Genomic DNA, 17,064 nt, shown 5'->3' with positions numbered 1-17,064 from the left:
ATTAAATGTTGCATCTGTGCACTTTAGAAGTACCAGGGACCCTTCAAAATATACAGATGCCTGGGCACCACTCCAGATGATTAAGTCAGAGTCCCTGAAGACAGAGCTCAGGCGTCCATGTGTGAGGCTTTCAGGTAATCCCAGCATGCAGCCTGTCCTGGAAAGCTCTGGATCGAGGTTGAGGCCCCCATGCTGCAGAGGGGCCCTAGAGCACAGGGAACTGAGTTCCTGGAAGCACTAGCTGTGTACCACATAGGGCTAATAACCATAGGGACAGTCGTGCCTGCTTCTCTTCTTAGATACTAGCTTATGGAGGTATACACATGCGTACAGGGAGAGGAGGGCAGAATTGGGAAGCGTTAGGAGAAAAACCTAAAGTAGACATGGGAAAGATTCCAGGGACTCACACCTGAGTCAGGAGAAGAAGAAATACTTTCTCAGGAAAGGGAAGGGGCTGAGTGTTCAATGGGCAGAGAGGACAGCAGAAGAGAAGAGACTAAAAAGACAAGATCGCCCTCAGCACCTCCACACTGGGCCCTGGAAGGGCTCTCAGCAGAGGAGCCACCTAAGGGTCTTACCAAGACCGGGATTAAAGGTAAAAGCTCCTATACGCCTCTTCCCTCCTAAATCTGAGGTTGCCCTTGTTCCTTTCCACCAAAGGATGGTGCCATGTAGAATGACAAAGGTGTCATCTCCTTCCTCTTTCTGAGGGAAGGCACTCTCTCTTAGGGACAAAGAGGAAAGGACAGACCAACCTATGGAGTGGAGGAGTGCTAGACCGTATCCTCCTAACACAGTTATTTCTGGGGACAGCTGTTGAGGTCAGCTATGGGGCTGCACTGGTGCTGATTGGGCCCATGCTCCCAGTCCACACCTGGATAAACAGCAGTCAGCAGCACCCTCCACCCCACCCTTGGAAAGGCCTCCTCCAGTTGCATCCTGACTCCCTCCTCTCCGTCGCTGTCCTAGCCACCCAGCTGAAAGCTGAGACCTCACCCCCGCAGGTGGCCAATTCTAGACCCACCAAAGGCCTTTCTGGGCTGGCTGGGGATTAAAAGGGGCCACCACCCCACAGACATGGGGCCAAAGACAGCCAGGCTCCTAAAAGTCAGTGCCACTTTGAGAATAACTTTCCCAGGCCAATCCCCACTTCAGGACCTTGCTGTGCCCTGTGCCAGCTAGTGGGACTAGGGCTGGAGTTGTCAGCTGCTCCTGGGTGTCTTGCCAGGGGCAAGTGAAGTCCCTGTCTCTTGAGTTTAGAGGGAGAAGGGGAATCCCAGGCTGGAACTCCTTTCTTTCCCGACCTCTCGACCACTGTCCTCCCCAGGCACATTTCAGAGGCCAAGGATAGAGACCCGTGAACAATGGCTGAACCAGGGTGCAGGGTGAGGGTTCTGAGAAGTCCGCTCCTGCAGCTGCTGCCAGTTCCCGAGGGAGCTAGCACAACAGGCTTGGCCTTCTTTGGTGGCATCTCTGCCCCTACCTGTCCGTTTCCATTCCCTGCACCCACCCAACTTAACTGCTCAAAGATAGAAGTTACAAGGTTCGTCATCTGCAGTTGTCCAGGGTGGATGGGGGAGGGGGAAAGAAGTGGGGATCGGTGGGGAAAATTGGACATCCTGACAGACCTGGAATTCACCAAGACGTCAGTGGAAGCCTCAGGTTCTGCCTCTATAAAATGGACTTAGCCACTGGCCAGGATTAAAGGGCAGGGTGAGAGGACGCCAAGACAAGGCTAGTGGCTCCGAGCTTCCGGGTGGTCCCTGGCCAATGCCGGCTACCTCTTTATCCAAAGAGAGGACTCCAGGACCTTCAGCCCCGCTGCCTCAGTCCCCCTATAACAGAACGGGGAACTGGACCTTAAAGGGCTGATGGGGAAAACGGGATCTGAATAGAGGCGCAAAGGAAAGAGGTCAGGCGGGTGACCCCGGGAGGGCTGGGCAGGGCGGGGCTACCGGTGACCCTGGAGCGGGACTGGAAACCTAGGAACCTGGGGCGGAGTTGCCAGCGGGGAGGGGACGGCGGAGGTGGGAAAACGGGGCGGGGCCGGAGAGGACTCTAGGGCGGGGTGAGGCCAGGCGCCTACACACAGGAGCTGGGGCGCTGAGGGGCTCCGGCCCCAGGGGCGCGAGCCGGCCGGGTGCCCGCAGCGGTGGGGCGCGCGGCTCGGGGATTGGCGGGCGCTCCGCGGTTCCCGCAGCTCTTCAGCGGAGCCGGGAAGAGCCGCGCGTCTGCGCGTCAGCCCCCGCCCCGGGCCCGCCGCCTGCGCTCTCTCGCGCAGCGCTCGCTTCGCCGCGCTCCGCAGCCCCGCACCGACACCCCTGGGAATGAGCGCCCCCTCGACGCTGCCCCCTGGGGGCGAGGAAGGGCTGGAGACTGCCTGGCCCCTCGCAGCCAACACCAGCAGCGCCCCGGCGGAGGAGGAAGAGGCGGTGGCGGGGCGCGGGGGCGCGGGGGCGGCGGGCATGGTCGCCATCCAGTGCATCTACGCGCTGGTTTGCCTGGTGGGGCTGGTGGGTAACGCCCTGGTTATTTTCGTGATCCTTCGCTATGCCAAGATGAAGACGGCTACCAACATCTACCTGCTCAACCTGGCCGTCGCCGACGAGCTCTTCATGCTGAGCGTGCCCTTCGTGGCCTCGTCGGCCGCCCTGCGCCACTGGCCCTTCGGCTCCGTGCTGTGCCGCGCGGTGCTCAGCGTCGACGGCCTCAACATGTTCACGAGCGTCTTCTGTCTCACCGTGCTCAGCGTGGACCGCTACGTAGCCGTGGTGCACCCTCTGCGGGCAGCGACTTATCGGCGGCCCAGTGTGGCCAAGCTCATCAACCTGGGCGTGTGGCTGGCGTCCCTGCTGGTCACTCTCCCCATCGCCATCTTCGCAGACACCAGACCGGCTCGCGGAGGCCAGGCCGTGGCTTGCAACCTGCACTGGCCACACCCCGCCTGGTCGGCAGTCTTCGTGGTCTACACTTTCCTGCTGGGCTTCCTGCTGCCCGTGCTGGCCATCGGCCTGTGCTACCTGCTCATCGTGGGCAAGATGCGCGCCGTGGCCCTGCGCGCTGGCTGGCAGCAGCGCAGGCGCTCTGAGAAGAAGATCACCAGGCTGGTGCTGATGGTCGTGGCCGTCTTTGTGCTCTGCTGGATGCCTTTCTATGTGGTGCAGCTGCTGAACCTCTTCGTGACCAGCCTTGATGCCACCGTCAACCACGTGTCCCTCATCCTCAGCTATGCCAACAGCTGCGCCAACCCCATTCTCTACGGTTTCCTCTCCGACAACTTCCGCCGATCCTTCCAGCGAGTTCTCTGCCTGCGCTGCTGCCTCCTGGAAGGTGCTGGCGGGGCTGAGGAGGAGCCCCTGGACTACTATGCCACTGCTCTCAAGAGCAGAGGTGGGGCAGGGTGCATATGCCCCCCGCTTCCCTGCCAGCAGGAGCCCCTGCAACCAGAACCCAGCCGCAAGCGTATTCCCTTCACCAGGACCACCACCTTCTGAAGAGTCCTTCCCCAACCCGCCCTGCGTGGCCACCTCTCAAGGGGCCCGCACTATTCCTACAGCCCCGAAAGCTGCATTTCCTGGATGCTCACCTAAGCTCCACCACCTGTTCCTTCCAGCAGCGCATGTGCCGGCTGGAGAGTGTCAAGTCTGCTGCTGCTCTCCTCTCCCCAGCACTCTGGCTTTCAGAAGGATGCTTTGGGTAGGACTCCCTGGGAACTGGGCTAGGATATTAATAATTCCTGAACCTCTGGCTGTTCTTCAAGGGCTGGGAAGCAGGAGGTGGTGAGAAATGAATGGCCCCTGTGTGTGACTCGTCACAGCTGCTGCTTTGGAGAGGACTTAAGAGGGTGAAGGCAGGTAGCACCCTTCCTCTCTGCAGACTCTCTGCCTTGGGTGGGAGAACAGCTTGCACAGAAAAGAGGAGGAAGGAAGATGCCCGCAAGTACCTGCCCTCTGTCTCTCTTCCTGGGCTCTTGTTGCTAAGTGAGACTTACGTCAACAGCCTGGGACACTTGCTTCTCTTCCCCCTCACTCCCCACCTGGGGAAAATACCTGCTTGCTGTCACAAGTGTCTCCTTGGGGTGTCCTGGGCTGGGAGCAGTCTACCCGTGAGTAGAAAATGTTTGGAGAGGCATGGCATGGGGTTTATTGCAGGGCATAAAACCGGGTCAGTAATAATAAAGCAGAGAAGATGAAAACCTCGTCTAGCTCCTATGATATAATTTTCGTGCCCGATCCTTTGATGTGGGAAAATGAGAACTCATTAAGGCAGCAATTTATACTGTGGTGGTGAGTGGGAGGGGAGCCATGGGCGGCGAAAGAGCAGAGAGCAGCGAGGGATGGGAACGGGCCCAGGTTTTGCATAGAGGAGGCAGCTTCATCACCCACTATTTCAGAATGTCATCGTTCAGGAAAACATCAGCCACATTAAATATTAACACGTAAGTTGAACACAATAAAAGGCCGTAACTTTGTTGCCTGATGTGTTAACCAAAGGATAAATTATCTTTCCCAAGGGGAAAGAGCTTAAGAGGAGCTTTAATTCTGCTTTCTGGTAAAAGCAGGGGAGGGGCAAAGGAGAACTTCAACACTAATGTTAACATCTGGTGTGACAACACAGAAACATGTATGATGTGCTGTTTGTGGGGCCACACCTGGCTTAACACGCAGAGACAACCTCTGGGTTTAGCCGCCGGCCTGATTCTGGATGACCATTCTGATGGTATGGGGAAGATGGTGTGGGGAGGGGGAGACACAGCGAAAGGGCAACACCCTATACTATTTCGAGTGGTCAGCCTCACAGACCACTCAGAGAATGCACAGCCATGTCTGTACTACAAACTAGAGGCATGACTATAAAATGGAAGTTTCAAAACTAAGTCACAGAACCCTGTGATCTTGCAAACACAAGGGAACACACACAGAGACATCAACCATCCCTGATTTCTCAGGACCCACGAGGGTTACCTTGGGCATTTGGAGTAAGTCAGTCCCATGACTGTGGGTCTTGTGTAACCACAACTACTTGGAGGTTTTTAAAATGCAGTTTTTCTTTGTTCCTCAGTGTCTGACAATGCCTGCCAGGATGAGCACATGATAAATGTGGTTGAACGGAACTGCAAGGACCGCCCAGGGAGGTAGTGGTGAGGTGAGGGGTTCACGGCACTGGCAATGGTTCCTAGGGCTTCTTCCCAGCTTGTGTGTGGGGATGGGGGTCCTTTCTTTAGTCTCCCAGTGATCAGACTGGGCAAACTCTCTGATAAGCAAGGGAGGGCGCTGACCAGGAGTCTTAGCAACACCAGTGCTTGGCTGCCCAGGTTAGCACGAAATAAGACACATTCTATTTAGAAACTTCAACCTTTTTAACGTAGCTGATGAAAGTTGAAGGTGAGGCAGCTTCAGGTGATGGAAAGAAAAGTCTCTGAGAGGCAGGAGATCTCAGTCTCAGCTACCTTGTGAGCAGTGATGTAACCTCTCTAAGCCTCAGTTTCACACTTGAAATAGGCACCAAGGGAGGTTTCAAGTTTTAAGCTCTTCCCAGCTGTAAACTCTGTTTTGGCAGAGACGCTGGGGAGACACGTGAGTCAGACGGTGGAAGGGTAGGAGGCAGCACACTCTCTGCCTAGTCCGCTTTCCATCACTGCTGATAAATGAGTGTGAACCTGCCCTTGATCCTGCAATCATGTCATGCAGGTGGTGGTGGGGTGGGGGTGGGGGTTGATCCGATCGACTGCTCTGTTCTTCAACTTCAGGGCCTTTTCAATTCCTGGCAGCAGCAAGGCACCCCGAGCACTCGTCAGGGCTGCGTTTGGAGCCCGTCAACAGTGCTGCCAGCTTTACTTCCATCAAACCCAGGTTTTTGTAGCAACCAGCTGCGTGAAACCCTCCCTTGTAGTTTGTGTGCAGAAGATTGCAGTGAACTGAAGTCATGAGCCATACAGCCAAGGTCCTGAGAGCCATTGACCTATGTCACCTGCTTGGGAGACTTGCTTCGATGGTCATCTCGTTCTGCCTGCTAAGACCAGGAGTCACAGCTTTTGACATCAATGTGAATTGAAACGTTTCCTGCCAAAGGTAGAAACAGCCTTTGCTCATCCCTCCATCCATCAGAGATCTTGTTTTTTCTTTTAAAATTGCTTTTAATTTACTGTTCCACGACAAGCCAGGTGTTACATGTTCCCAGATGATCAGGAAGATGGTAATTGGACGTGACAAGCTGTCACTGAACAGGATAATTGCCCAGTTTGCTCCCATCTGTGAGCAAAGATGCACATGCCTTTCACACTTGTCTGTGAAGTCTTGGCTTCACTTTTGTTAAAGTCATCATAGCTGGCATTCCTTAGGTGCTAGAGGTGGATGCAAAAGATCGACTGACTGCCACATGTTTTGGTGGCACTGCCTCAGAAACCAGACACGAATCCTAGCAAAGGTGGCCACTGACACTCTTCTCTGAGAGGTTGGAGGTAGTGATCACCCCCATCTCCCACATTCTCATGCCGTAAGTAGATGACAGCACAGCCTCAGATTCCTTAAGGACAAATGTCAGAATCCTAGGGCTGCGTTTTCTGAGACAGCTCCGCTATGGTGTACACCATCAGCCAGCAGCACACCCCGGAAACTGTCCTGCTGACCTGTGTGCAGTTGGGGATACATGCAGACAGTTCGCTGAGTGCTTCTCTCGGGTGGTGCAGCCGGTTTTGAGACAACACAGAGAGTCTACACAGGCAGCTTCTGCCTTCATGGAGCTCAGATGCGAGTGGCAAAAGATAGGCATTCATCAAACAAGCACAGAAATGAGGGTGCAGTTCTAAACCTAAGTAAGCACTCTACAATAAAGGAATCTGCTTTCTAAGAGATGACGATAAAAGAAGCTGCCCTTGACTCAGAGCAGGCTTCCCCCGGGAAAGTGGCTAGAGATGACCTTTTCTGAAGGATACCTATGCATTAACTAGGAGAGGAAGGGGCGGGGCACGGGGTGCTCCTGTAGGCTGTAAGCAGCGGGAGCAGCATGTGCAAAGGGCGTGCAATAACAAAGCAGAGTGGTAACAGAGGCACAGAAGGGCTCAGTGTGATCAGAACACAGACCGCGGGGGTGTGTGAGACGCTGGCAGGCATTTAAGCAGGAGCTCAGCATCTTCTATGCCACCTAAAAGATGAGGACTTTGTCCTAAGAGCCATGTGTCAGCAGTGGCAGGCTCTAATGAGGGGCTTGGGTCTGCCTGGTGAGAGAAGCCCATCAAAAGCTCTGGGGTCCTTGTGAAATTGAGGCTCGCACGCCTCCATCTTCAGGGAGGGACTGGCAGGATGATCGTGTCCTTCTTTCCAACTTTCATCAGCCTTGTATCAACTGAAAGGCAGGGTCCTGAATCCTGTGAAAGAATTGACTTGAGTGTCTAACAGTGGGGACGCTTTCTGGAATGGGGGAGAAACAATGTAAAAAAAAAAATCCAAGGTCATTAACAGTGTTGCCTAGAATGGGAATATTAACTTTCTACACATGAAAACATGTGGCTTCCTATTGTCAATAGACACCATGCGCATCCACCTGCTGCCACATGGGACTTGAAATGACTGGATTCCTGGGGCTCTATCTCTGCCTGGAGAGTGAGGCTGCCTAAGGTCAGCACTCACCCAGTGTGGACACGTGGCAAATGGGGAGAGAGAACAGACTGAGAGGCACACGGACCGGGCGGATAAGTCCCAGCTCTCCCACTTCCAGCCCACAGTGGCCCAGGGAGGGCTGCATGACTGTGGGGAGGGCAGAGCCACATTATCCACCTGCGGGCGTACAGTGACGCACAGGGGCTGCATTCCTGGCCCCGGGGAGGAAGGCTCACCATTCAGATGGTGACTGCTTCATGACACAGAAGGGGGAAGAGGGAGTTGGTGCAGAGTTGGGTGTCCTTTTTTTTTAAATCAGGCCTTCATTAGTATTCTGAGGAGGCTGTAATTTCTTTTTAATCTATTTTTAATTGAAGCATAATTTACTTATGTTAGAGTGTTCTCTTTTTAGTTGTACAGTTCTATGAATTTTGACATGCAAATTTTTACATTTGAGTAGCTGTTGCCCCAGTCATGATAGGGACTGTTTTGGTCACCATCTACTTCACTCTTGGTGGCTGTGATTTGTGGCTAAGCACAGAAATGAGGGTGCAGTTCTAAACCTAAATAGGCACTCTACAGTAAAGAAATCTTTACAGGACACAGATAGCATGGGGAGGACCTGAGGGCGTACAGAATTGGAGATGGTGCTATCCCATCTGGTGGTCCCAGGAAGGCCACCTGATTATACCATTTCTCGAGCTCCTCCCCCCAGACTAAGAGACCTCAACCAATTTACATAGGAAGGTGCCGCCCTCTCGACCTTCTGGATGTGAAAAGAAGTATCCTGGACTCCAAACACCATCTGGACAAACTATAGGGTTGAGTATCTTCCTGGGCAAGCTGCTAATTCCATAATGACTTCATGATCCTTTACTCCAAGCGCTGGAGAGAGGGTATAGATTCACTCCTAGCTCTCTTACAGTCAAAGAGAGCAGACTGCTCCTCAAGACCCAGCCCCTCCCGAAAACCACCATTTCCATTTGTTGCAGCCTCCAGGCAGCTTGCTGTTGGATTTGTGTTGCTCTCTTCATTTTAGTTCATGTTTATCATAACCTGTGAGGCCATATCCTGTGCTCTGGAGAGTCTCAGACAAATTAAACAGTGAAACCAGGAATGCCCCGTGTGCTCCTCAGAACTTCCATTCTCCTGGCACTAACATTGGGTTGCTGCAGTGCTACCTTTTAGGACGTGAAGAAAGACTACAGTCAAACCCTGGCAAAGGCTCACTAAACATGGTGATTTGGGATCATATGAGCATTTCAGAACAGATTTGTTAAAAGAGGAGGACAATGAACAGGGCTTCAGATCTCCAAAGAGTTTGTGGAAAATTTAATTCGATGTTCTCAAAGGAATTAAATCAAAGTAAGGCAGGAGTCAGAGGGAAAAGGGGAGGAATTAGGGAGAATGTTGAAAAGCCCCTCTCCTCCTTACCAAGTCGAACACAGGTTTGCCGGACAACAGTGGGGTGAGTTCGCATTTAGGGACGGCATCAGCGAGAAGCCAGAAAGCTTTGAGACGGGCAGTCACAGAGGCTGTGCTGCCAGGCATTGAATATGCGGAAGATAAGTGAGTTTTGTCTCAGGGTAAGATCTGTATAAAATTTCCTATTTTAACAGAAGATTTCCGTCAGGAAGAGATTCAAAAAAACATCTGGCCTGTGGCCCAGGTGGCATAATTGTCACAGACCCCAGCTTTGACTCTTAATGCTTCTCACTGGATCCCTGAAACCCTCTGCTGTCTGTGTGTTTTGCACTGTCTCCATTGGGCGTGACCTTGAATTAACCCATCCCCAGGGTTCGTCTTTCACAATCACACTTTCAAAACACTCTGAAAACGATTTCGATTCTGTTAGAGTCTCTTGTTAAAACAATATTTAGTTTCTCTTGTGAGAGGAAATCAGTTGTTTGCCTATATCTGAACCTGATAACTGAAAAAAAAAAGAAAGGGAACACTGAAAACAAAGAGATAGCACTGAACCCAGGGCATTCATGCCGGAAAAGAAAGAAAGAACTGGGTGTCGCCTGTATTGTTTCATGAAGAAGTGCCTCTAAAGGTCAGGTGATGTATTTTGGGTACCCCCCACGGAGCTATAACCATGAAGAAAATGTGTTTTCATGTATTCTTTGCAACCTCAGTTTTCCTTGAATAGATGATATAATAAGGAATTGCATTCAACAGACAACAGAAGGCATCTCCAGAAGGTAGAAGGTGGGGCTGTTCTGTCCCCTGGCCCCATCCGCAACCATAATGTCACCCGAAGGACCGTCACACCAGGAACCTCCCTGCATAGCCTCCAATAGGAGGCCTGGCTCTGCCAGGGCCAGAGCTGTGTTTCTCTTTCTCCTTTGGGCCGTAAGAAATGGCGAAGAGCACTCTGGAGCACGTTCTTTCTCCTCCGAGCCTCCCTGGGATACCAGCGGACAGAGTCTCTGCCCCCTGTACTTGACTAGGCCTTGGAGTAGGGAAAATAGGCTGGAGCCTTTGAAGCTGGATTTTACAGTGACTGGGTATTGCAGGTCACTTCTCACCTGGTACAAAAATCTCCCATTTAAGCTATGATGGATGCCTGCAAATCCAACATTACGGATCCACCAGCATTGACAACATCACTTCCAAGTGACTGCATCTTCCCCTGATGGGACAGTTTCCATTTTATACAAACTTGAGTTTACCCCTAAGACACTCATGATTCCAACACAGCTTTTTTCTGTACTCATTTATGCATCTACCAGTTCATGGGCACAGTTACTGGGCATCTACTGGGGGCCAGAAACTGAGCTTACTGCCTCATCTAATTTCTTTGGAAACTTTGTGAGGTAGCTTGCACCCCTCTCACAGTCCTCAAAGGGTGACGTGGTGCCCATGGCCATGTGACCAGCAGGTGTCAGGCTGGGATCACATCCAGGTGGTATTAGCCCTGTGGGGTGCTTACAGCAGAAATTGCGCAGTTTCTGCCCAAGGGGACATGTAAATATGTCTAGAAGTAGTTGTCATCTTCCCAAACAATGCAGTACATAAATTGAATCTCCGCATGCTCTTATCCAAACTCCTTGAGTGCCCCCATTTGTACCTAGAACATTTTTCAATGTCATTCTTTCAAAGTCTTCCTTTCAGTGTCTTTGACCTACAACCCCTACAGTCCTCTCCTGCTGCTTGTATCTTTCCACCTCTCAGCCTCCCTTGCAGCCAGCAGCACCTAGTTCACTATGACCAGTGCGCTTAGGTCTTCCTGGTGCAGCGCCTTCTCACACGCAGCCCTTCCAGCCTGGACTGCTCCCTCTCCAGTCTGCAATTGACAAACCCGTCCTTCCCCTTCAGGTCTGGTGTTAAGTGTCATCTTGTCCAGGAAGCGCCCTGCAGTCATTCACTCTAAATCATGTCTCCCTCTTGCACCGTTTCAGAGTATGCTGTGCCTTTCTTCCCCTGCACTTATCACTGCTTCTAAGTGAAGTACAATTTGGGGGTGATCAGTTGTTTCATATCTTTCTCTCCTGCCACAGTCTATTTTATATGGCAGGGGCTTCTCATTGTGCCTTTCACCGTGAAAGGCACAGAGTAAGTGCTCAGTAAACAGCTGCTGAACCAATCCAAGAAAAGAGGTGAGAACTGGAAAAAAAGAACAAGTCATTTGACTTAAAAATTGAATTCTGTTTACTTTATAACCAAAGACTAGAAAACATTTAAAAAAAAAAAAAAAAAACTTGAATGCTGGCTTATCCAGAAATACTACCTTGGCTTTCTTGCCCCGGCCTCTCGTGCTGTGAAATATCACAGCAACTGGTCTCTGGGAGTCTCCCTCGGACCTGTATGTCCGATGATGTGAACAGAAAGCAGAGACGGCACAGGTTGATCCCATGGCTCTGGTTTCATAAAGTCTACGCTGATTGTACATGCAGGGGGATAGTTTTTAAAGCTAACTGATGTGATGTGTTTATATGGTCCTGGTGTCTTTCTCTGAGAGGCACTGTGGCTATTTAGCTGTTTTGAGAATCTCAAGTTCAGAGGAGACTGTAAACAGAACCATTGATCCCTCAGGCAGCAGGAAGTGAGGCAGACAGGGAAGCTCAGGGCCTAAAACAACTAATGTCCTAGGTTTTTGCTCAGGACATGAAGGGTTTTTGCCTCTGGGTTTTGAAAGTGTGTTTTGGTCTTCCAGTGTCCCTTAAGAAGATGCCCTCTTCTGGAATAAGAAGAAATCCTAACGCAATGAGCCCTTGCAAGTCAATTTGACAGTGACTGGGAGCTGACCCTCTTGAAAAACAGAAGGCTAGGTATCTGGAGCAAATTGTAAGGTGTCACTGTCTCCTCTGGTCTCCCAGCCCCATTTATCTGCACCTTTCCTGTCCCCGCTTGTGTAGCTCTTCCTTCACAAAGACTTAGTCTACTCCTTAGGGGGAGCTTGGCTCAGCTTGCTATCCCCATAGGGCACTGCGCGTGGCAGCTGCACCAGCACACACACACACACACACACACACACACACACAGTCATCACTGCATCTCCAACCCTGTTCTCACAATAACCACTCAAACTAAAACTCACAAATGTGGCATTATCCAGACACATAAAGTGTTTGAATGTTCGCCTGGGCTTTGCTTTCTTTTAATTTTGTCTTTAAAAACTCTTTCCGAGCCCTGCATGTTGCACTGAGCCGGCACTACCATCCTAGGAAAGTGAGCCCAAGAAATGTGTGTGTTGAAAAGGCAAAGTTTTTAATCTCCAACAGAGATGGGAATGATTTCATGCCTTTAGAAATGAATACTTGAACTAGAGCCACCGACTGAGATCCTTCTTGACTACATTGAATTTGTCATTACATTATCTCGCAGAGCAGATAATGCCAAACCATACACAGGACACACAGCTGGGATTCGCCAGATGCCCCAGGGAGGGTTTATTTAATTCATTCCAACAAATGATCCTGTAATGTACTAAAAAGCACAGAAAACAAGTCTTCATATATGAAGTTGTTATGGTTACAGAAGGAAATAAATAAATCTTTGTGCATACGGAGATCGCATGAAGTCATTCTACAGTGAAAGTAATAGCCTCTGGAAAGAGCTTTGAAAATCAGAGAGGGTGCCATCATCAGACAACATGAGTGCTGGGGTGCAGGGCAGCCCTTCATGCATCTCATAGCATTTGCATGGCTTAAAATGAGGGAACTGGGGGAGGAAAAGTGAACAGACACACAACCTGAGAGCACACTGTAATTTGTTTATTTTGTACAAGTGATGTCATAAGCAAAGGTTTTGCCTGTGTTCTAGTTTATTTCCAACAAATAAATAACTATGTACAAATATGTTGAGTTTACAAAAAAGAAGACGAAAATCTTTGTCTTACGAAAGATACATTTCTATGATACATTTGTTTCCATGCACTGAAGCAGGATTTCATTCCTAGCTTAGTTGAACCAAAGACCTTGCAGATCCTGTGTGGCAGTGTCTAGAGATGTGTACCTAGTCTTTTCTACCAGAGAGCAAAGCTACACAATAAAAATTCCTCAGTTTCTTGAAAATAAGGGCCTGACTTGGCCTGCTACTTATAACTGATCCATATTTAATGTATTCCAGAAAATTGGAAGCAGTCAGGAACCATTGACCTCAAATTACTGACCAGACTCATCCGCTGCTGATCTTGTTAAATATAGATTCTCATGAACTGGATGGGGTGGGGCCTAGGATTCTGCATCTCTAACCAGCTTCCATGGGCAGCTTCCAATTCTTGTTCAGGGGCCACATTCCAAAAGGCCCCTCTGAAATGGTAGAAATTCTCTGAGGACCTGATTAAGGCTAAGCCGTAATTGGGCATCCTCCAGGATCTATTCCCAAGCTCCCTTCCAAAGACCAGTAGAGCTGGTTTTATTTAGGTCTACCAGTGACAAGAACAGTGAGAGACAATTACCAACTGGCATGAATCATGAAGCTCAAAACTTTCTTAAACTGTCTCCTGGAAGGTGCCTGCCTCTTCTCTCAATCAAGAGCAACCTTCTGAACATTTTCAACACTGTCAAAAGTAAGTAATAATAACAAAAAAGGAAACTGCATAAGAAAATTAGTAACAATTACCATTTTCAGTACAAATCAAAGCAACCACAAAGTTCAGGCTCACTGTTTAAAAAAATAAAGATAAAAACCTCTTTGGGTGTAATTTCTATGACAGTCCAGCAATATTAATTTAATGCATTTTACATCTCAACCTTTGTTTAAAAATATTTTGCTCTGAGAACCTGAAATTTCAGGATAAATTAGCAAATCTGGTGAAAAAGCAAGCGGCCATTGTTATTTTTAGTGTTTTTGTTTCTGTTTCATGTAGGATTTCTGTCTGAGCAGACAGCTAAGGGCAAAAGAAATAGGGTCAGGCACAGTTAGGATGACACAGGTAGGGCGACTCAGGTGAGCTGGCCCAGTTCCTGAGAGGAGAAAACTAGGAAGAATGGCGAATAAATGGGGCTTGCTTCATAAATGTGAGAGGGCTAGGAAAAAGAATTCACTAAGATAGTTTATCTGCCACATGGCAAGTGGGAGTTTGTAGAGAGAGACGGGAGAGGTGTGCAAAGTGGATACTGGAGACATACAACTAGGAAAAAAGGAAACAAACAAAAGCCTAAATACTTTTAAAAAAATAAATATTTTGCTCATCCCTAGCCCACGAGGTCAAGGTCTGCCCAAAGGGCCGCCAACCAATAAAGCTCACCCTCCTGTGCCCAGTGGTGAGGAGCTGGGACACTTCGCAGTCTTTGTCTTCGTCGTAAAATCATCATCTCTGCCCAGCGGTCCAGTGACGTCATGGAAGAGGCTGAGGCTCATTCTCCTCCCTCTAATCACCCCCTCCCCATTTGGACATGGAATCAGAGAACGCAGCTTGGTGGGGGCGGGGCGGGCCTTCTCCAGCTGTAATCCAGCTAAGGTGCTTTGGGTAGCAGTGGAGTACAGCTGAGGGTGAGGAGGCACAGGAGCGAGAGAAAGGCCACGCCAAAGCCGGGCTCCTGGACTGAGGTCGCTCAGAGTCCCTGCGGCGTCTGCTCGGTCCGCACGTGCTGCAGCACTACCTCCTTGGAGGGGGCTGCGGACTTGTACTCCATCTTGGCCCTGGTGGCGCCCTGCTTCTTGAGGAGGTGGCGGAGGAGAGCCAAAAGTGCCACCACCAGGGACAGGCTCGCGATGGAGATGCCTATGAGCACGCCCGAATGCACGCTCCCCGCGGCCGGGGGATTGGAGGTGGAGCCCGGTGTCGGGCTGACGGGAGGCTCTCCAGAGCCGCCGTCGCCTCCGTCCACCTTGTCGGTGTCACAGTCGGTGCCAATCTGGACGATAAGGGCCGAGTCGGGCCCGCAGACGCACTCGTAGGTACCGGGCAGGTTGCGGCACTCCCCGGAGCAGAAGCCGCCGTTGTCGCACTCGTCGATGTCGGTGCACATGAAACCTTCGTCCAGGATGTAGCCTTCAGGGCACTCACAGTTAGACTTGGTGTTGGGGTCGCAGTCGGCTGGACAGGCAGTCTGGTTGCAAAACATCTGGCACCTGTGCGGCGCCTGGGGCACGGGCGCGAAGCCTTCGGCGCAGATGCAGCGGTAGCTAGTTTGGCCTAAGGGCTGGCACTGGTACTCGCAGTTGGTTCCGAAGCACGGGTCCACGGGTTCCACGCACTCGCCGTCCACCAGGTCGTAGCCAGAGTAGCAGTGGCATTCGAAGCCACCCTGAGTGTTGACACAGCGCTGCGGGCACAGATTGGACACCAGCATGCAGTCATCCACGTCCACGCACCGGTGCAGGTCGTCTGCCAGCTGGTAGCCGGTCTCGCACATGCACGAATAGGAGCCGGGCTCGTCGGGGTTTCGAACGCAGAAGTGCTCGCAGAGGTCTTCGCAGGACTGCTTCGCGGGTGCGGTGCAGGAGCGCCCGTCTGCCTGCAGGGCGGCGCCGGCTGGGCAGAGGCAGCGGGGCTCCCCAGCGCTCGCATTGCACGCGTGCTCGCAGCCGCCGTTCTCCACGCTGCAGTCCCAAGCGCCGGGCGCATCCCTAGTCCAGTGTCCCTGGACCTCCCCAGGCGGCGCGGCGCACTTCAGCTCCAAGCCGAGGGGCGCCACCGCGGCGGAGCTGCCCACCGGCAGCGCCTGAAAGTCCGCTCCGCGGGCCGCGAATGGGGTGCCATAGGTGATCCGGACGGCGGCAGCCGCGGCGCCGGGCTCCACCACCAGGGGCCTGCAGGTGGCTGGGAAGTGGAACTCGCACAGGAAGCCATCGGCCTTCACATCGCACGGCTGCTCCTCCCAGACCGGCTCGCCGGGGACAGGGGCCCCAGCAGCAGAGACCGCGACGCACAACGGGCCGCAGAGGGGAGCCCCACTGAGGTCGAGCTCCGCCCACCTGCTGTAGCTGGTGTGGTTGTCTCCCGTAACCCACTGGAAGCCGCGCAGGGGCCCGAGCCTCTTGGGGTCGCCACAGCCTGGTGGCAGCTGCAGGCCGATCCAGAGGCGCCGGCCAACGTCGCCGTCGCCGCTCAGTAGCAAGGAAATGACATCGGCAGCCACTGAGGAGCGCACTGTCATTAGGTGGCCCTGCAGTCTAACGCAGATCTGGCTGGCAGCGAGGAAGGTCGTGGGGCCCGGGTAGAGCGCGAAGCAATCGTGCTCGACGCACTGGCTGCCACCAGGCTGTGGCTCTGCGGGTGCGGGGAGCCCCAGGCCGGCCAGAGCCAGCACGCCAAGGAGGCTGGCCCCGAGCATGTCACCCAGGCGCGCCGTTTGCAGGCGCCGGGGAAAGCGCAGGCACTGAGACGGGGCCGTGCCGGAGCAGAGGGGCGCAGGACGCCGCTGGCGACAGCCTCTCCTGTCCATCTCAGTCCAGACGCCTCTGGCCGCGGCGCGCAGCCCCTGCGAGACAGCCTCTGACATGCGGATCGGCCGGGGCTCGAGTTTATAAGTGCGCGGCCCTCCCTCCCTGGACGTTCGGGAAAAGGAAGTGCCTGGTGGGAAGGGCTGAGGCCGCATACTCGGATTGCTGGGTTCTCTGGCCGCCCTGAGCCCGCCCTCGCGCATGGGATCACCTCGCCGGGATGAGTAAAACCGGCCCTGGCGCAGGGAGGTTCTCGGGCGGGGCCGGCAGGGGCAGGCGCCAGGAAAGGCCAGCACCCCTGTAGCCAGACGACTGTCCCCGCCCCCACCACTCTGGCCCCCACACGTGCAGCCCTCCTTCATCTCTTGGACCTCCTTCCTTTCTTTTCATACACGTTGCCGCCACTTCCAAAGAAAGCCCGCATTGCAGAGCTCTGGGAATCGGAGACGTCAGAGAAGAGGGCTTTGAATGGGGCGTGGGGGAGATGGTGCACAAAACATGCAGGACACTGGGAGGGGTGACCGGCACGAAGGGGACTTTGGGAGGGACTGTCTAGGACGTGGACTTCCCCAAAGACAGGCTCGCAAGGAGAGAAAGCTGGATCCCGTCCCCTGCCAGGGTGCCTGGC

At 52.6% G+C, this 17,064-nt stretch overlaps 2 protein-coding genes across 2 annotated transcripts; one reads left to right on the top strand and one right to left on the bottom strand.

Moving 5' to 3' along the window:
• The first annotated feature begins 2,155 nt into the window (after positions 1–2,155).
• Positions 2,156–6,074, top strand: SSTR4 (somatostatin receptor 4). The gene has a single exon (XM_012463425.2). The coding sequence runs from the start codon at positions 2,328–2,330 to the stop codon at positions 3,492–3,494; it is 1,167 nt and encodes a 388-aa protein (XP_012318848.2). The 5' UTR covers positions 2,156–2,327; the 3' UTR covers positions 3,495–6,074.
• Positions 6,075–12,796: 6,722 nt separating this feature from the next.
• THBD (thrombomodulin) lies at positions 12,797–16,495 on the bottom strand. The gene has a single exon (XM_012463434.3). It carries the CDS (start codon positions 16,493–16,495, stop codon positions 14,603–14,605), a length of 1,893 nt encoding a protein of 630 aa, XP_012318857.2. The 3' UTR covers positions 12,797–14,602.
• Between the last annotated feature and the right edge of the window lie 569 nt (positions 16,496–17,064).

This window comes from Aotus nancymaae, unplaced genomic scaffold (assembly GCF_030222135.1).
Source record: "Aotus nancymaae isolate 86718 unplaced genomic scaffold, 86718_ANA_hifiasm-v0.15.2.pri h1tg000001l, whole genome shotgun sequence".
Lineage (NCBI taxonomy): Eukaryota > Metazoa > Chordata > Mammalia > Primates > Aotidae > Aotus > Aotus nancymaae.
Note: the sequence above shows the minus strand (reverse complement) of the source record. Positions and strands in the feature narration are given on the sequence as shown.